This window comes from Lepus europaeus, chromosome 9 (genome assembly GCF_033115175.1).
Source record: "Lepus europaeus isolate LE1 chromosome 9, mLepTim1.pri, whole genome shotgun sequence".
Classification (NCBI taxonomy): Eukaryota; Metazoa; Chordata; class Mammalia; order Lagomorpha; family Leporidae; genus Lepus; species Lepus europaeus.
Genome location: NC_084835.1, coordinates 40,420,519 through 40,439,394, shown reverse-complemented (window position 1 = coordinate 40,439,394; position 18,876 = coordinate 40,420,519). Strand labels below are relative to the sequence as shown.

Below are 18,876 nucleotides of genomic sequence, written 5' to 3'. Positions count from 1 at the left end.
GTCATGGAGATGGGATGGCAACTCTACTTTGCAAAGAGTTAATGGAAACTGTTGAAGACCCTAAGGGGAGAGCGACCTTAACGGAAGTGCACGGGTTGGGAGGTTGGTTGACACAGCCCAGTCCTGCCTCCGGAGGGCTGACCCCGCCTAGTGGAGGCTGTTTATCCCGCCACTGGGCTGCTCTTGTTTTTTATCCAATCTCCACCTGAATAAACAGATCCGGAGCGTCATCTGCAGCCAGGCTGAGAATCTGCCAGAATTCCCCAGGGAACTGGTGATTCACCAGCAGCGGGGGGAAAAGAGAGGGAGTCGGCGAGAGAGAGGGAGAGACCTGCTTATTCTGATTCTCATTTCCTGTCCAGCAAATAACCCAGGCCGGGCCATTTCTTGAGAGACATTGGTTTCTTCGAGCAAGTTCACAATTTATGCAATAGAACAGATGGTTTTGATTTCCATTTTTAAGAAGATGGATGTATAGCAGGCTAATGAGAGGGCGATGCTTTCGACTGTCATTCTGAGAAGGGAAACTTCCTTAGGTTGGCGAAGGAATGCTCTTCTGAACTCCTTTGTTCTTAAAAAAAAAAAAAAATTGTCTTATCTGTCTGCATGTGGGCGTTGGACCTAGTATTGGTACATCTGCCTTCTGCTTTGCCAGTTTGGGACTAAGAATTACTCATCCTGCTTTTGCTGCTGTTGTTTTTTGGTATTCATTAGGCCCTCACTTTTGGTTAAACTGATTCTGTTTGTCGCTTGGAGAAGATTAGATTGGCTTGGCCATGTTCTTTGGCTCCAGGCTATAATCCTATGCTTTTTAGGAGGAAATCTGCAGGAAAGGGGACCACTCAGGGCATCTGAGCACGAGGTGGAATGAAGCAGCATGCAACAGGGCACTTGGATCAAATGGTTTGTCACGTTCGTTTCCGTCCTGGAGATTCAATTTAAAAGAAAAGTGATGGGCCTGCCTTGTGGCATACAAAGCCTCTGCCTGCAGCACCGGCACCCCATATGGGCAACAGTTCTGTTCCTAGCTTCTCCTCTTCTGATCCAGCTCTCTGCTGTAGCCTGGGGAAGCAGTAGAAGATGGTCCAAGTGCTTGGGCCCTTGCACCCACGTAGGAGACCAGGAAGAGGCTCCTGGCTTCGGATTGGCCCAACTCCGGTCGTTGCAGCCATATAGGGAGTGAAGCAGTGGATGGAAGACCTTTCTCTCTGTTTCTCCCTCTGTCTGTAACTCAAGTAAATAAATAAAATATTAAAAAAGAAAAACGAAAAGTGACAGTGTCTTCTCAGACCAAACGTCGGCTCACACCATGACCTGAGCAGCAGTACCGTGTCTGCAGCTTGCACACCTGCCAGAGAAGCGTGCAGCTAGTCACCAGAGGGCCCCGGTAGGAGACACGTCCGTGTTCACAGTGCTGACTTCTGCAGTAGCCTGGACGGCAAATAAGTCCCTGTCGCTTGACAGAAGGCTTCCAGAACGTTAACTGCTGTAAATCCTCTCCAGTGGAGATATTGTGCGGTGGCAGAAAAGAGTGAATTGCTGCTAATGCAGAGGCTGCACGTGTCTCAGAAATGTAATGTAGCGGGATAGAGGGGAGTCCTCTGGCATACGGGGAAGCTTAGTATGAAGAGCACAGAAATGGGGGCATTTAGTTGTGGGCGATGGAGGAGAGGAACAGTTAGGAACGTGACATGAGGGAGGCTTCTGGGGTGCTGTGGGTTCACAGGCACAGGCATCTTGTAAAACGCTTCCAGTCGTACACTTCCCATGTATGCATTCACAAGCAGTATGACTGTCGGAGCATGCCTATAAGGCTCATTGGGTGCTGTTACTTTTTTTTGAACAGAAGAGACATCACTGTTTTGTGTGTTCTTGAAATGGTTAACATCTCAGATGTTTGCAGTAATGCAACACACCCTTCTGCTCTGTGGTGAGTTTGATATTGAGTAGTATCAGGGTCTCATGTTTAGTCTTGTTGTATGAATGATGTGCAGGATATGTTAAGCTGCACTGAGCACGCATGCAGGCCTTCATCAGCAGCGATCGGGTCTTTGAGTGCTTGCCATTAGTGGCCAGTGTGTGGGCTGCTACTGTGTGGAGTCCTAGTGGGGCTGCAAAGCCAAGACTGTGATGGGCAAAGTGCTGTGGGTACTCTAAGGCAGTGGTGTGTGGAGTTTGATTAACTATGTCTGCAGGATCACTGTGGGGAGTTGGAGTATGGCTGGGATGTTACAGTGTTTTCCTATCCAAGGCTAGATGGTATGAAGCTAGTTTTTAAACCAGAAGTTCAAGTGAGACAAAGAACTATAATCTGGATTTTGCTGATTTGTTAGGAAAGACATATCAAAAGTTAAATCTTGAAATAAAATTATGGATGACCGGTTGTTTGTGGTGAAAGGCACACTCAAAAACTTCAGCAGGGGCCAAGCTGAAGGACCTGTCTGGGTGGATGTTAGGACTGGTGATTTGGACAGCTTCAGAGTATTTTGGATTGATAGGCGGGATCAAAAGGAGCAAGTCTTTGTGGTGTGGACCTCTGTTTTCTTTAAGATAACGCCTTTCTCCCGTCTGTCTCTGCTGGCACTGCTAAGGAGCCTGGATCATCTTTTCAGGAACCTAATATTGGTGTAGCTTTTTGTTCCATTCCACTTTCTGGGGAAAAAAAAAAAAATGGAGAGACACTGGGCAGAAAAGCTTGTGATTGGTGATCTGATGTGGGCTTCTGAGGGAAAATGGTGTAGCAGAAAGTGCTTCAAGCGGTTACACCAGATAGAGAAAGAGTTGATTTACACAGTTTCACAATTGCGTTAGAGCTATAGTTAGTATCTGGTCCCTACTCTTTGGAAGCCCAAACTGGTTGCCATGGAGTTGACCAGGTCAGCAAATTACAGCCAGTGGGCTAAAGGCTGGACCAGTACCTGTTTTTGTAAATAAAGTTTTATTGGAGTACAGCCACACTCATTGGTTTTCAGGGGTAGGGAATGTCCAATCCATGGCCCATATAAGGCCCACGAAACCATTTGGTCCAGCTCTACCAAGGCTACCACAGGCAGAACTCAAAATGCAGTAAATCTATAGCAGGCTATGTTTTAAGTTGATAGTTTTGTATGGCCTTCGCATGGTGTTACAGATATCCACGTGGCCCTGGGCAGGAAAGAGGTTCCCTACCCTGGTTTTGATAGTATCCGTGACCACTTCTATACTACAACAGTGGAGTTGAGTAGTTGTGACAGAGACTGTAGGGCCCACAGAGTCTAAAGCAGTCACCATCTGGCCCATTATAAAATGTGTGTGCTGACTCCTGGTGTGCACAATAGGTACATAATTTCAGGAACCAGAAATTATGCACTTGACCCCCTCGGCCCTGCGGCCTTTGATCTGCTCAGCCTTTCCTTCCTGGCTGTTATCTGTGACATGGGGTCTTTCCCACCACTAACGGGAGTACCTTGTAAACCAGGCTTTTACAGAACCATGGTGGAACAATCACTTCTGATAAAAAGTTTTAAATGTTGGTTTCAAATGCCTCCGTCTGTTTCACTGTCTAATTTAACATCAGCTCTGAAAATGTAGCCAGGTGGGGAGAGCTTATCTTGCCCACTCTCTGCCTTTGAAGACTGATTTTATTTTTGAAGCCTTTAACAGGTGTGGTTTAATAGACTAAAGCTGTATTAAGTTCTTCTCACCCCAGAGGGCAGCCCGAGCGGTAAACTGACACTGGACAGAGGCGAATGCCATGTGACCAGGCAGGCACACACTTCCCCCTCTCCGGCCCCTGTACTGCGGAATCGCTCATTTTGTTGGAATGCACAGAGTGCCTGGAGCGCTCCTTTGGTGAGGCCAGTGAGGTTACCCCTGTCCCTTCACCTTGCACCATCCTCACCCTTTGTGTGTGTGTGTGTGTGTGTGTGTGTGAATTTCAGTGAATGCCTTTGTAGCGCTCCCCTTGCTGTTGGTACATACACTTGTTCCTCCGTCAGTGTAGGTCTGCAAAGACGCCGTCTCCAGGGAGCAGTTATGTTCTCAGTGCCCAGAATTTCCAAAGTGATTAGAGCCACAGTTGCATCTGCCTTACTGGCCAAAATTTGGTTGCACAAAACCTCATGCGTGTTTGCTACTCCTGTAGGACCCCTTTCGGCTGGTATATAAGCCAGGCCACGTGGTCAATGAGTGTCCACATGGGCCAGTCTGAGCTAACCTGGGGATAGCCAGCTAACGTCCAGATGGAGCCAGGCCCGGCTGAGGGTTTATGGGTGATATCTGGGGTAGTACCCTTAAAATTCTGCTGGGAGTCTCTGGGGGATGGGAGCATGGAGTCCAGCTCCCCTGGGCTTGCCTCTGGGCTCCTCTTGCTTCCCACTTGTGTGACCCCCAGGCAAGTTGCTGGGCTTTGATGTCTCCATGTGCATGAAGTTGAACTTAATCAGTAGTTATCTCATTCGACTGCTGTGTGATTTCAGTGATGGGTTAGCCTGAGACTGCTATGTGCTTGGTGGTGTTAGGTGATTGGTCAGCTCTTGTTAAAAAAATACCTGGAGCAGGGCTGGCGCTGTGGCATAGTGGGTAAAGCTTCTGCCTGCAGTGCCAGCATCCCATATGGGCACTGGTTGAGTCCCAGCTGCTGTGCTTCCAATCCAGCTCTATGCTGTGACCTGGAAAAGCAGCAGAGGATGACCCAAGTGCTTGGGCCCTTGCACCCTGGTGGGAAACCCAGAAGAAGCTCCCGGCTTCAGATAGGACCAGTTTGGGCCATTGTGGCCATCTAGGGAGTGAACCAGTGGATGGAAGACCTCTTTCTGTCTCTGGCTCTGCCTGTCTGTAACTCTGCCTTTCAAATAAATAATAAATCTTTGCAAAAAAAAAAAAAAGTACTTGGAGCAGGATGCAGAGGTCATGAAAACTAGCATGGATCTTCTTGGGAACTGGGCGGTTAGTAGCATTAAAGGGGTGACATGATGGACGTGTATACTTGTGGTTGGCAGAGTAGGGCGGAGCTAAGTGAGGTTCAAAGGCAGTTTTCACAGCCGTCACTCTCAGGTAGGAGGTGGGAGGGCTTCCCTGTGGGGATTCGAATATGAGGGGTTTCAGAAAGTTCAGGGAAAATGGAATTAAAAGCTCCTGTGATTTTTCCATGAACTGTGTGAAGCCCCTTTGTGCTGACTGTTTGCTCTTCCCTTGATGCCTTGGGAGCCTCCTAGCAGATGTCTTAGCTGGCCGATGACCTCAGGGCCGGGGAGGTGGTGGGTGGGGGTGGCACTGAGTCCCTGTAGCTGAGGAAGTGAGGAGGGGAAGTCAGCCCCCTGTCAAGGGATCCGTGGGATCTGCAGTTACCCTGTGTCCTGCAGAAGGTGCAGTCTCAGATTGGCTTTCAAATGTGGCTTGCGGACACAGCCTGGTCTTGCCAGTGGCTAGATTTGCCCATCCCCAGCTGGTTGTCCCATGTGGGAAGCTAAGAGAGCTCTGAGTCGCCCTTTGTTCTGAAGAGGTGAGCCAGGCCTGTTTGTGTGCTGGCAGGTGTTTAGATGCGAACCAATCGTTCCTTCATTTTGTTCATTCGGTCTTTTCCCAGAGCATCTCTTCTGTGACTGATGGCAACAAGAACTTGTGTGAAGCAGCTGCTACACGTCAGGTCCCATCACAGGAACCTCACTGCCGAGTTCACACATGGGGCTCCTGCAGGATGGGCGCTTGCAAGAGCGGTAGCCGGGGTTTGAATTCGGCCCGGCTAACGCTCACTGCACATTATCCCACAGTGCTGTGCCGTTCTCCAGACCCGGAAGGGCACCCCAGCCTTGGTCAGGCTGGCAAGGTTCTCAGACCCCTGGACAGCAGTGTGGGTTTTGCTTGGGCGGGAAGGGAGGCACAGGGTTCTGTGAACGCACAGAGCTTTGAAGTCGGCTTTCCTGAGCACAGGGGCTTCAGGGATGGTTTGGTTGGGGCCCCGGGCCACAGGCTAGAGCAAAAGGTGGCGTGTATGTCCTGCAGCTGGGGATGGCAGTGTTGAAGTCTCTGGAGTGGTCTATCAGGATACTTGGAAAACTTTGGTCCCATTGCTCTGGGTTCTTCCGGTTGAATGCATCTACTCCTGTGGTTTTCTGCTGCTTAAATTCTGAAGGGTCTCATGTCTGTTTCCAGCCTCAGCCTTCTTGCTTTGTCTGCGCTCACCCTTTGTAATGTATTTCTCAAGTATTTATTTGGCTCTTACTGTGTGCCTTACGTTGTGCCCAGTGGCCAGCAACGTAGTAGAGAATAAAGCAGAACAACATCTGTGTCTTTGTGGAACCACATCCCAGTGGGAGCGATGTTAAACCAGAAACAAGCAAATACTGAGTTTATTAGGTGATAGGGCTGTTAAGGGAAATAAAGCAGGCAAGGAGGTGAAAGGTTTGTGTGTGTGTGTATGTGTGTGTATGTGTGTGTGTGTGTGTACACGTGCCTATACATGAATGGGTGGTGGTTTCAGAAAGGGTGGCCAGGGGGGCCTAATTGAGGGCACGAGACGAATGAATCCCTGGGGGGGTCGGGGAGCCTGCCTCCAAAGCACTGGGAACAGCAAGCACAGAGGTGACCTTAAGTGCTGACGTGTCTGAGGGCCAGTGTGGGGCTGGGTGTCCAAGTGGAGAAGTGGGAATAAGAGTGGGTATGTGCTAGATCCCCAGGGCCTTGGAGGACATGGGCAAGACTTAATATTTATTTATTTGAAAGGCAGAGTTACACAGAGAGAGAAGGAGAGGCAGAGAGAGAGATAGGTCTTCTATTCACTGGTTCACTCTTGAATTGTCCGCAATGGGTCGGAGCTGCGCCCATCTGAAGCCAGGAGCCAGGAGCTTCTTGCAGGTCTCCCACAGGGGTGCAGGGGCCCAAGGACTTGGGCCACCTTGTACTGCTTTCCCAGGCCATAGCAGAGAGCTAGATTGGAAGTAGAGCAGCCGGGACTCGAACCAGCGCCCATATGGGAAACAGGCATTGCAGGCAGCAGTTTTGCCCACTATGCCACAGCACTGGCCCCCGTTTACCTGTGTTTTAATTGAGTTGTTTATTTTCTGTTGTTGAACTGTAAGGGTTCTTTTTTTGTTCTCCAGATTTATTTTATTTATTTGAAAGGCAGAGTTAGAAAGTGAGAGAGATCTTCTGTCTACTTGTTCACTCCCTAAATGACTTTGGTGGCTGGCAGTGGTCCAGACGGAAACCAGGATCCTGGAACTCTGTCCCAGTCTCCCAGGTGGATGGCAAGGGCCCAAGTGCATGAACTATCTTCCTCTGCTGTCCCAGGTGCACTAACAAGGAGCTGTCCTGGAAGTGGAGCATGCTCATATGGGATGCTGGCATTGCAAACCATGGCTTAACCTGCTTTGCCAAAATATCTACCCCGTGAGGGTTTTTTATAGTAGGGGCCTTCAAAAAGTGGATGAAAAGGGCATAGTGTGAAAAATCTTTGCATAGGTTTCATTTTATTTTTTGCATCAAAACAAAGCTCTTTAATTGTTTTTTCCATGAGCTTTCTAAGGTCCCTTCATACACTCTCACACGTGTGGATGCCAAACTCTGCAGATGCTCCATCCCTTACTTAAAATGGCAGAGTGTCTGCTTCAAACCTATCCATGTCCTCCGGTACACTGTGTGTCGTCTCTGGATCACTTAGAGTACCCGCTGTGTAAAGAGTTGTTACACTGTGTTGTTTAGGGAGAACTGACAAGAAGAAAAACAGATGCAGCATTTTCCCCAGATAGCTGTAGCTGGTCGGATCCGAAGCTGGGGAGCCCGTGGATCCAGAGGACTGCCCTTGTGCTAGATGTCAGCCCCTCGTCAGGGAGATGTTTTTACACGTCTCTTAGACTCTGAGTGCCAGGCTGACTCATTGTTAATAGCGTCTCTCTGACTGCTGGGTCAGGGTTCGACTCCGAAGTGGCTAAGGACCGAAGTTGTAGCCGGTAGCCTAATAATCTAATTAGCTAATGACCTACTTAGCTTTTGTTTCTGAGTCGGGGAATTTAGGGTCACTGTGTGATGGCCCCCAGGTGTGATGTCCACCTCCTGTGCCCACCCCTTCCCCTTATCCTCTTGTCTCTGTGTTGCTAGGACCTGTAACTTTGCCTGGTGAGCAGTTCCCAGTTGCTTAGCTTGCTCTGGGAAGCACCTGCTGGCCTGGCCCCAACTGCCCCACCAGCTCCCCCTGCTTCAGCGTCCTCCCTTAGACATGTGCCCCACTGTTTGCAGCAGCGCTGCACCCCCACCCCACCCCTGCTCCTTGTCCTCCTGCTGCCCCTCTCCCATGCACCCGGGTTTCCCATCTCCATGGCGGCCTCTTGTGCTGAGCCAGGAACGTTTTCCAGTGTGTGAATGAGACTGGGTTTCCTCACGGGGCCCTTATCCAGACCTGGGGCCCAGAATGTGTTTGATCCCATGAATACACCCACTGACAAAAAAGAAGGAAAAAAAAGTGCAAGACGAACGACGGGAGGAGAGAGGCAGGGCTGAGGGTGGTGTCGCAGGCTCGCAGCTGTCCCGAGGCCTCGCCTCTGCACAGCCCTCTTTGTGCAACTTTGGGCTGCGCCCCGCCCCCTCTGTTTGCAGAGGTCTCCCTCTTGTCCTGGCTCCCTGGTACTGTATTCAGAGTTCCCGGATAAGACCCAGCTCTGTGGCCTTTATTTCGTTTTCCTTCCATGCTTTACATAATAAAGGGTCTCTTTTCTTTTCTGTCCCCTTTCTTCAGAAAACTGAAGGGACCATCTTTCTTAAATAACTTAATAAAGAACTGGAGGGAAGTAGCTGGTTGGGGCGGGTGTGAAGGGAGAGAGTCCTTTGATTCCAAGAAGTTTCTCTGTGCTCAGAGCTGTGCCCTTGTAAATGGACTTCGGAGTTCAGGGCCTGGGAGACTTGTGTAAAACAACAAAGCGGTGGATGAGAAGTCCCAGAGCTTCTGGGAAAGAGGTGCTTGTCTCTGCCTCTTGGAACTGATTCGGTCAAGTGTTTGTTTAAAGGGGATGTCACTTGCTAAGCGACGCCTGGCTTGCTTGTGTTGTGTTCAGGAATGCTTTGATTGGCACGAGACCTAACCCTGCGTACTCAGAACTGGCCCCGAGAGAGTGCCTGGAACCTGGAGGCCCAGGGGTACCCCCACCCCACCCCCAGCTTGGTCTTCAGTGCCTGACACTGGAGTTAGGGCTGGGGAGTTTCCAATCTAGCAGGTGGAGCCTAACCCACGAGAGGGCATTTCCTCCCTGCTTTGATGAGCAGCTTTCGTCTTTCTGCTAGTTCACAATGGGCGAGTGGGCGGTCTGGCTGTGGGCTTTGACAGGGGATTGAAAGGGCAAACAAGCCGTGGTGGAAAATGCCTTTCTTGGCAAGTGGTCCACACTGAACACCCACTGGAGCGTCTGCCAGTTGCTCTAGGTTGTGTGGGCCACCTGTCTGAAGCGAAGGGCTGTGGCCCCATTTCGTAGATGAGAAAACCTAGGCAGAAAGCTGGGAAGGGTGGAGTCAGGAACAGATAGCTCTTTTTGTCCCCTTTGAGATTGTCAGGGTTTTGTCATTGTCATTTTTTTTTTTTAATTCTGTGTGTCTATCTCTCTGCCTGGCATGTAGTAGGTGTCGGTAAAATGTGAGACATGTAATGAAGTGATAAGTTGTATTAAACTCAGCTCCGATGCCCTACAAGTTATGGGCTTGGCCTGGGTTCTGAAGATTATACACAGGAGTTGGCCTGGAGCTGGCTGGGTGGCACCAGGCACTTCTTGCTTGGTCAACGGATCGGTGGGTTCTGGTCGTGTTGTTCTGATCTGTGTGGTCTTCGATTTATCACTCAGTGTTCCTGCCCTTGGCGAGAGCAGCTCAGGCGTAGAACCTTGACAGACAAACTTGGCCCCGACAGAAAGATCTAGTGTTCTGCCTAGTACCCAGCCAGGGGGATGAGAGGTGGGGCATCTTCGCTTTAAAAGAAGGTCACTGCATTTCTAATTTTATGAAAGAGTAAAGCAGCTAGGGAAAAAGTGTGCAAAGGCAGCGGGATGGGACACATAACATTTGCTTTGCAAAAAGAAATGCTGGAGTCATCCCCTTTGTGTGTTCCAGGCAACACAACAGGATTCGCAACGTGGAGGGGAGTCAGCTGAAGGCATACGTTTCCTTGGAGGTGTTAGATCTGAGTTCCAACAATATCACGGAAGTCCGCAGCGCCAGCTTTCCGCCTGGCCTGCGCATCAAGGAGCTGTAAGTGCCTCTGGGTGCTGTCCACTCTGGGGCTCTGCTTCCACACTGGCTGTGGCTTCCCCCTGAGCCCAGGCCTGGGCAAGGGGTGGGGGGTGTCTGTTCTCAGCCTTGGTTCGGCTGAGTTGGTGAGGATGGTGCGTGCTTCTGGCTTTGCACGGCAGGGCAAGCAGCAGGCACCCAGCTCTGTTGTCCTGTGCTGAACTCTTCAGAGAGTGTTTCCAAATCTGGTGGTGGTCTGATGTTTCCAGCTCTGAAGCTGAGGTCGGGAGAGGGGTGTCCTCCTGGGCAGGGGGCTCAGTGGTCAGAGAAGAGCTTGGAGAACTCAAATGCAGGCCTGTCTGGACCACGGGCCCTGTTCTCTGCCCTGTTCCCAGGGTGGCCTCCCAGAAAAGCTTCAAGAGAAGGTTTTCTGGGGTGACATGGGAGGGAGACCTAGGGCCCATCTTTCTGGTGGCATGCACCGTGAAAACAACTCAGCGGGCTTACTTGGGGAGGGCAGTTAGAATGTTTGTGGGTTCTCGGGACCTCTGAGATTTCCCTGTTTGTCTTTACCCCTTCTGAACACCTTGTCCCCCACGGAACTGCAAATACACAGAAGGCAGCAGCTAAAATCTATTCATTCTAGTACTTGTTGGTGGGAAAAGGTTGCTTTGGGGAGGAGACTGAAAACTCAGGCCGCAGAGGCGTTTCCCCGTCACACGAGCGTCTGCGTGCCCGTGTTGCCCTTGCTCCTGAAGACGGAGACAGTTGGGTTAGGGGTCACTGCAGCCCACCTTTGCAGGGAGGAGGAGGCTTCACACACAAGCTTCCCAAGTCTCCCCAACGGAGGGAGAGGAGTGATGGCTTCCTCAGGCTGCACCAAGGCGCCAGGATGGGGAACAGGGGGCCTTGGCCTTTGTGGAACCCCAGTGGGGGCTTTCAGAAGGTGTGCAGCTGCGGCCTGACGCTCCCCTGCTCGGGACAAAGAAGCTGTCAGCTGCTGAACTGAACCGCAGTGACCTTTTCTCCCTGCACGAGAGCACGAGGGACTTTCTATTTTGGCAGCCACTGGCCGGTGCGGCTCCATCGCACAGGCTGTCCCTCGCTAATCTGGAGTGTGAAGAACAAACCGTGCAGCTCCTCGCGCGCCCTGTCCTGGGTGGCTGCTGTGAGACAGGCAGAGGGGCCTTCTTCCCTCCCCCCTCTCTGCAAGAAAACTCCCTCTGCTCTTTGTCCCTTTCACTCAGTCCGAAAACCTTATCTGTCCGGGGAAGGCCAAAGGAGCGATGCTGGCAACGGCTGCTCCCGGGATGGCCGCCGTATTGTTTCTCCTCTTTCTGTCTCCTTGCTTGATGTAGTCCGCCTGCTTTGAGGTGCAGCGGCCTGAGCTGGAGGCTGGAGTGGGTCTTGAGAAGCAGGATCTACCGTCCTGGCTCGTCAGAGGAGGTGCCAGGGGCGTGTGCCTAACTCAGGAGCGTTGCTGGCTTTCTGAGGGACTCTGCCCAGGTCCCTTTACCTAGGGTGTTTCTGTGAGGCACGCTAGGATTATTTGAATGAATTGGCTTAAACGTACTTCCTGTATACATCACACAAAGCAGATGCGCTGCAAGACTACATGCTGTTTCTCCAGATGCTTTAGTTGACTCTGTCCTTGCTTCTCGTGGCCTTTCTGCTTGCCCCGACTTTTCCCATCAGCCTTGGGTGGTGGAAGGAACCCTGCAGATGGCTCCTGGGGCGGCCACCAGGCGGCAGGGCTGGCGTGTGAGGAGGGTTGGAGGTGGACGTCCTTGACTCTCCCGTGCTCCTGGGCGAGCCAGAGGAAAGTACGGTCCGATCTTAAAGGAGACTTGCTGTGAGGCCTGCCTTTCTCTGGGTCCCCACCTGGAAGCCTCCCGAGGACAGAGGTCTCCGTGGGAACCTCTCCCTCTGGGCCAGGTCGGGGGTCCAGTGGAACAGGAAGGCCTCCTCCCGACCACTACATTTTCTCCTCTGAATCGTTCCAGCAACCTGGCGAGCAACCGCATCGGCACCCTGGAGTCAGGAGCATTTGATGGTCTGTCACGGTCACTGCTGACTCTTCGCCTGAGCAAAAACAGGATCACACAGCTTCCTGTGAAAGCATTCAAGTTACCCAGGCTGACACAACTGTGAGTACAGAGACCTGCAGTTTAATTAAGGTTAGCTGAACTTTATGGGGGCCGCTTTTCCCCAGAGGACCTCCTACTAAATGCGACCCCTTCCTCACTCTCCCTTGGTGAGGTTCTGCGTAAACTATCACTAATGGCCCTGTGGCAACACCTAATAAAAGCAAATTAGGAGCCGGGCCTGGTGCTGGAGGCTGCCTCGGATTGCCGAGACGGATCCGCCGAGTGTACGTGCGCTTGGTCTCCTGGCCACTTCCTAGCGAGCGTGCAGCGTGGACTCCAGCTGTAGGATGCCACCGCCTGTGGGCAGGCTTCCTGGGTTGGCTTGTCATGTACCTTAGAGGTTTCCGTGTGGTTTTTAGTGGAAAGCACTGTTGCCCAGTGGTTGTGTTTTTCCTGGGTTGAGGCATCTGCTGGGGGTTTCTGTCACTAGGACGTCCACCTCCTGAGGCTCACCCACATGCTTGCTGCAGAGCCAAGCGTGGAGGGGGAGATGGGAGTACAAGTGCATGTACGCTGGCTGCTCCCTGAAATCCTCCTTCCTCAGTGGCGTTAGATGGCAGCCTCGGTACCTGCGTAGTGGGCAAAGACCCGCTGGACTCGTGCGTGTCCTGGATTCCCAGGGACTCCTTCACTGGCTCAGAAGGCCAGCAGCACCCACCTAGGAATGATCGTCGGAGGGGCGTATGCCTGTGGGATGCCATGACCTTGTTGGCTTTCTCTCTCTAGGGACCTCAATCGGAACCGGATTCGGCTAATCGAGGGCCTCACCTTCCAAGGGCTCGACAGCCTGGAGGTGCTGAAACTTCAGCGAAACAATATCAGCAAGCTGACGGATGGGGCGTTCTGGGGGCTGTCCAAGATGCACGTGCTGTAAGTGTGGGCTGGAGCTCTGGCCTGGCTGTGGAGCCAGGGACACAGGCCTGCTCTGTATAGGAGTGTGCACACGTGCTTGTATGCTAGGCACAGGGCAGAGCTCCAGACCGAATCTGCTGCCTTTGTGGATCCCTAGGGCTTCAGCTGGGCCCAGCCTCCTGCCTGCTGGGACCTCAGCTGGTTCTAGCTCACGTCTTTGGGGACCAAGCCAAATCTGAGGGGTTTTTTGGCTAGCAGATGAGGAAGACTTCTTGGGGTGAGTTCAGTGGATTAGGTGGGGTCGGTTGGGAGAGATGGACGGGGGAGCCGTTTCTCTGAGCCCACCCTCTGCACTCTCTCCCTTGGTGCACATGGAGCTGCAGAGTGTACTTTTCCACGCCTGCATCCACAGGAAAGGCCTTCTCTTGACATCGTGGGCTTCACATTCGTGACGTGCAGGTGGCCAGAAGTGCCATGGCTCGTCCTTGGAGATGGATTTCCATCTTGAGAGCTGGCCAAGTCACCCGGTGCAGATGTGCAGCTCATGGCGGGGGGGCCTTCAGCAGCCAGATGTGTACGCAGCGGAATGGGCCTGCCTGCTTGCCTGCCTGCTTAATGGGAAACAAAAGCACAGGCGAGATTACTGACCTTCTATTTTAAAACACTTAGGAGCTGCGTACCCTCACAGGTAAACAAAATCAGATAGCGGTGGGAAGAGTGGTCACTGACCACCTCACTGCCTCTGCCCCCGAACCTCAGTGTTTCCAAGAAGCAGTCCACCTCCTAAGGTTTTTCTTCTTGCTCTTTCTGTTTTCAGTGTTGCTAGTGGCCAGTTCTAAGTTAACGCACATGTCACTGTCTTTACTTGCCCTTCTGAGATTTTCTGCTTTAGGGTCAGTGGTTTAACTGGTTCATGACAGCCCATACATCCCTCAGTAGGACAGTTGTATCACGACTTTTACTTCCTTTACAGGTTGTCTTTGTAAATGAGATCAAAGCTAGAGGAGGCCTAGTCCTGGGCACCTTGCCGTTGTGTCTGCCCACCTGCTCCCCCCCCCCCCCCCCCATAGGGCAGGGACATTTGCCCGCTGCTGGGCCTCACTCTCTTCCTGCTCCGCCTTGAAGTGGCTGGACCTGCGCTTTCACGTATTCAAAATGCTTTTACTTGATGTCCCTAGAGCTGTCATTTTGCACTGTGAATCCAGGCTGGGTGGGCTCAGATTTGAAAAGAATTCTCACAGGGCCAGTGTTGTGCCACAATGGATAAAGCTGCTGTGTGGCGATGCTAGCATCCCATGTGGGTGCCAGTTCGAGTCCTAGCTGCTCCACTTCCAATCCAGCTCCCTGCTGGTGACCTGAGAAAAGCAGATGAGGATGGTCCAAGTGCTTGGGCTCCAGCTACCCTCCTGGAAGACCAGGAGGAGGCTCCTTGCTCCTGGCTTTGGCCTGGCCTGTCACTGGCCATTGTGACCATCTGGGAACTGAACCTGTGGATGGAAGATCTCTTTCTCTCTGCCTGTCCTTTTCTCTCTCAAACTCTGACTTTCAAATAAATCCTTAAAAATTAAATTTAAATTAAAAATTAGAAGTAGGCCGGCGCCGCGGCTCAACAGGCTAATCCTCCGCCTTGCGGCGCCGGCACACCGGGTTCTAGTCCCGGTCGGGGCACTGGATTCTGTCCCGGTTGCCCCTCTTCCAGGCCAGCTCTCTGCTGTGGCCAGGGAGTGCAGTGGAGGATGGCCCAAGTGCTTGGGCCCTGCACCCCAAGGGAGACCAGGATAAGCCCCTGGCTCCTGCCATCGGATCAGCGCGGTGCACCGGCCGCAGCGCGCCAACCGCGGCGGCCATTGGAGGGTGAACCAATGGCAAAAGGAAGACCTTTCTCTCTGTCTCTCTCTCTCTCACTGTCCATTCTGCCTGTCAAAAAAAAAAAAAAAATTAGAAGTAAATTCTCAGAAGAAAGAGTTGGCACCGTGATTGAGGTTTTGTGTTGAACAAATGCATACAAATTAGGGGTGATGAGCTGCCCTAGAGGTCATTTTATAAATGAATACTGTCTTTCTAAGCAGTGGCAGAAAATAAGGTGGAAGAAAGCAAGATCTGATTGCTTAGAATCCTTGTAATACTAAACACAGAGTGAAATATCAATTAGTCCCTCTTTGGGGACAGAAATCTGCTTGGCTAAGGTGTGCTGTGTCAGTGAGCAGGGCCACAGCACACAGATGCCCCCGGACTTACAATGGGGTTGTATTCTGACACACCCATCGTGAAGCTCAAAATCCTGTAAATCAGAAATGCATTCTGGGGTGTGCGTTTGGCTAAGCTGTTAGAAAGCTCCTTGAGATGCCCACACCATATATCTAAGTACCTGGGTTCCAGTCCTGGCTCTGCTTCTCATTCCAGCATTCCTGCTAATGTCTACCATGGGAGGCAGTAGGTAATGGCTCAGGTAATTGTGTCCCTGCCACTCACATGAGAGCCCCAGATGGAGTTCCACACTCTTGACTTGAACTTGGCCCAACCGTAGATGTTAAAAGTATTTGGGGAGTGAACTAGTAGTGTTTGGGAGATCTCTCTTTGTTTCCTTTTCCCTCTGCCCTTCAAATAAATAAAATTTAAAAAACAAACCATGCATTCAGTCCGTGTCACCTGCTGGCTATTCCGGCTCAGCAGCGCGGGGTGGTGTGGAGCGTCATTTCCCCTTTATGGCCAGGGTCTGACTGGGAGTGTGTTCTCTGCTGCTGCCCAGCTCCAGGAGATACAGGATCTTACTATATATTACGAGCCAGGTGAAAGCTCCAAGTTCAACATGAAGGTTACAGTTTCTATTGAATGTTTATCTCTTTTGCATCATCAAAAGGTTGAAATGGCGTCATTTAAGTCATCCTTAGTTGGAGACTGTTTTTACTGACCTAATAAACTTGAGAGCCAAGTCTTAGCACTATGCTAATATTCTCACGTGTGTCCTATGGTTTGTTCCCATAATGTGCCTGTGAAGTCCATACTTGTGGATGTCACCAACTCACAGATATTCAGGTCCATTCAGCCATTTAAGTGGCCAAATTAATATTGAGACCCAGGTAGCTGGCCCCAGAGCTAGAGCCAGGTCTCCGGTCATAATAGGGCAGAGTCCTGGCTCTGTCAGCCACACCTGGATCTCCGTCAGTTCTGGTCCCTCGTGACTTGCTGAGCTGTGGAGTCTGAGGTGAGCCGCCTAGCATTTCCCAGCTGTGGTTTCGTCATCTGTAAGAACGGGATGGCATCGTGAGCTACCTCCTCGTCTACTCTTTTCTTCTCTTTTCATGGGCTTTGTGGTTGTTTGAAACTCCTGTCTGGTTCACTTTTACAGATTAAAAAAAAAAAGTCACTTCTAAGAAGCTTCCCCTTGCCTGCGGAACTGCATGTATCTTGGCGTTGGCCAGCATCTCTTTTGGTTTACCTGTCTTCTCGAAGCTCCTGTGCATGAACACACATACACACACACACACACACAGTGGACTTTGCAATTTGCTTATGCATTGTTACACCATATCGTCCAGTACAGAGTAGCTGGCCATCTGTGCAGTGAATGACTGAATGAGCGCTCCTCTTCATCCTGTACATATGTGGCTGTTGTTGCAGGCACCTGGAGTACAACAGCCTGGTGGAAGTGAACAGCGGCTCGCTCTACGGCCTCACCGCCCTGCACCAGCTCCACCTCAGCAACAACTCCATCTCTCGCATTCACCGGGATGGCTGGAGCTTCTGCCAGAAGCTGCATGAGCTGTGAGTGTCTCCAGTCTCGGCCCGTGACAGTGATTAGAGACAGGGCCTGTAGGTGGATTCTGCAGAGCCCAAAACGCTCTAGCCTGGCCTGTTCCGCAGCACCGTGTCTCAGGAGGAGTTAGCACTCTGCTTCTGTCTGCCCTCAGCGGAGCAGAGGCTGCAGGAGTAGCTTTGTAGGGTTTCTGGAAAGTTCCTTGGGGAAGGCAGTTTCAAGCGGTGTTCTTAAGTGCAGGTGTTCTGAGTGTGACTGCATGTCACTGGCAACACCAAGAAGCACACACTTCAGTGGAAGGGGCTATTTGGCCTTAAATACAGAAATCAGTGTCATGTAGGACAGTGAAACCAAGTGATGGCGACACAGGGACCGTGGAACAATGTACATGCCCTTCCAGTTTCCGCCTTTCTTCCCTTAGACCAGGTGCCAAGGCACTTGGCTCCTTTTCTTTCCCTGTGTTGCATTCCAAGAACCTGGTCGCCAGCACTGTGTGCTTATATTTCACCCAGAGCTGACCAGTCCCTTCATTCCTTTCGGAGCTTCCCAGATGGCGCTCCCGGGTTGGGCTGGGGAACTGTTAAGCCCTGTGTCCTGAGATCAGCGGAAAGCCGGGGGTGAGGCTGTGGCCATCCCTTCACACTGCAGTGTGGTTACCGACCACGAAAGCAGTAGTGTCAGGCCTCGGTGAACATACAGATGTCCTCTGTTTCTATCCCTTGGCTAGAAGATGGGGTTTTGGAGGAAGAAGGCAGGTCCACACTGGATGTAGTTGAATATATTGTAATTTAACCCAGTCGCTTATTTTTCGGTATCATGGGGGTGGGGTTACTCCTCTCTTTCCAACATTTTCTAGGCTTGGCTGTGGGGAAAGATCACCCACTGCCGGGAACAACTGTTGAGTGCCAAGCCTCTGCCCCATCTCTCTCTCTCTCGGCCTCAACGGGCACACTCAACGGGGTGTTTCAGCTTCATGCTGATTGTCGCAGCTGGTGTTGTTTTCTTCTTCTTTATGTCCCTCTCCCTCTCCCTCACACACACACACACACACACACACACACACACACAGTCTACACTGACCTGGAGTTCATACTTCATCTTTCAATGAATCCATTATTATCTAATGCAAAAAGCAGGTGTCCTGCCTCTTTGCTTGTGTTCACTTTCCTTGGATGTGTGTGTGTGTGTGCATGCGTGCGTGCGTGCGTTCCTGTGTGTTAACTTTGGATTTAGCTTCCTGACACTAGGTCTGAAGCCTAGGCCCTGCCCGGTGCATTTCATGTTACTGGGTGGCTCCCGACAAGCTCTTTGCTCGGGCTGTGACCCCACCAGGAACCTTTAGAGAATGCTGGTTTTCTGTTGGCTGGGGCTGCAAGGTGTGGGGAAGCGAGAGGCCTTTCAAGTGCCCCAAGCCTGAGCCAGGCTAACAGCTAGGGCAGGAGCAGTGCTGTGTGACACGCCAGAGGGTGTGTGAGCCCCTGGTGCGAGCCGTGGGGAGAGGCGTACTCCCTTTGGGGTGGGCCTTTGGGTTCCCTATTCCCCTCTGATCCCCTTTGGTGCCTTCTAGAAGGGGCAGGAAGTGTCATGGACGTGTGCCTTGGCCAGTCCTAGCATCTTGTCCCATATCCACGTAACCTCAGATGCAGATTTGGGATTTGCCGTTTAGTGTGTGTTTCCTGCCGTCCTTTGAAGCTTAATTCTTTAATTGCAGGTGGGGATATGATTTGGGTTTCCTGCCAGGTCTTTGTGATTGACAGACACCGTGACTTACTTCTCTAGGAGGCAAAGAAAGTTGCTTCCTGCCACCTTTAAAAACTCATTAATCTTCTCTGAACTCGCTTTCCTTCTTCCTGTCCCAGTCTAGATTTCCCGTACTTCACCAGTCCAAGCAACCTCTCAGGGCTGTGTCAGAGTGCAGGAGCACTGGGAGGAGGG

General features: G+C 51.6%; 1 protein-coding gene across 1 annotated transcript in view; it reads left to right on the top strand.

The window, feature by feature from the left end:
- The window catches only part of LRIG1 (leucine rich repeats and immunoglobulin like domains 1), a 118,669-nt gene that overhangs the window by 69,837 nt on the left and 29,956 nt on the right, over positions 1-18,876 (top strand). Inside the window, exons 4-7 of the mRNA XM_062201230.1 lie at positions 10,069-10,206; positions 12,189-12,332; positions 13,059-13,202; positions 16,806-16,949. Coding sequence (XP_062057214.1) covers positions 10,069-10,206; positions 12,189-12,332; positions 13,059-13,202; positions 16,806-16,949 — 570 coding nt within the window. The remainder of the gene's footprint in view (positions 1-10,068; positions 10,207-12,188; positions 12,333-13,058; positions 13,203-16,805; positions 16,950-18,876) is intronic.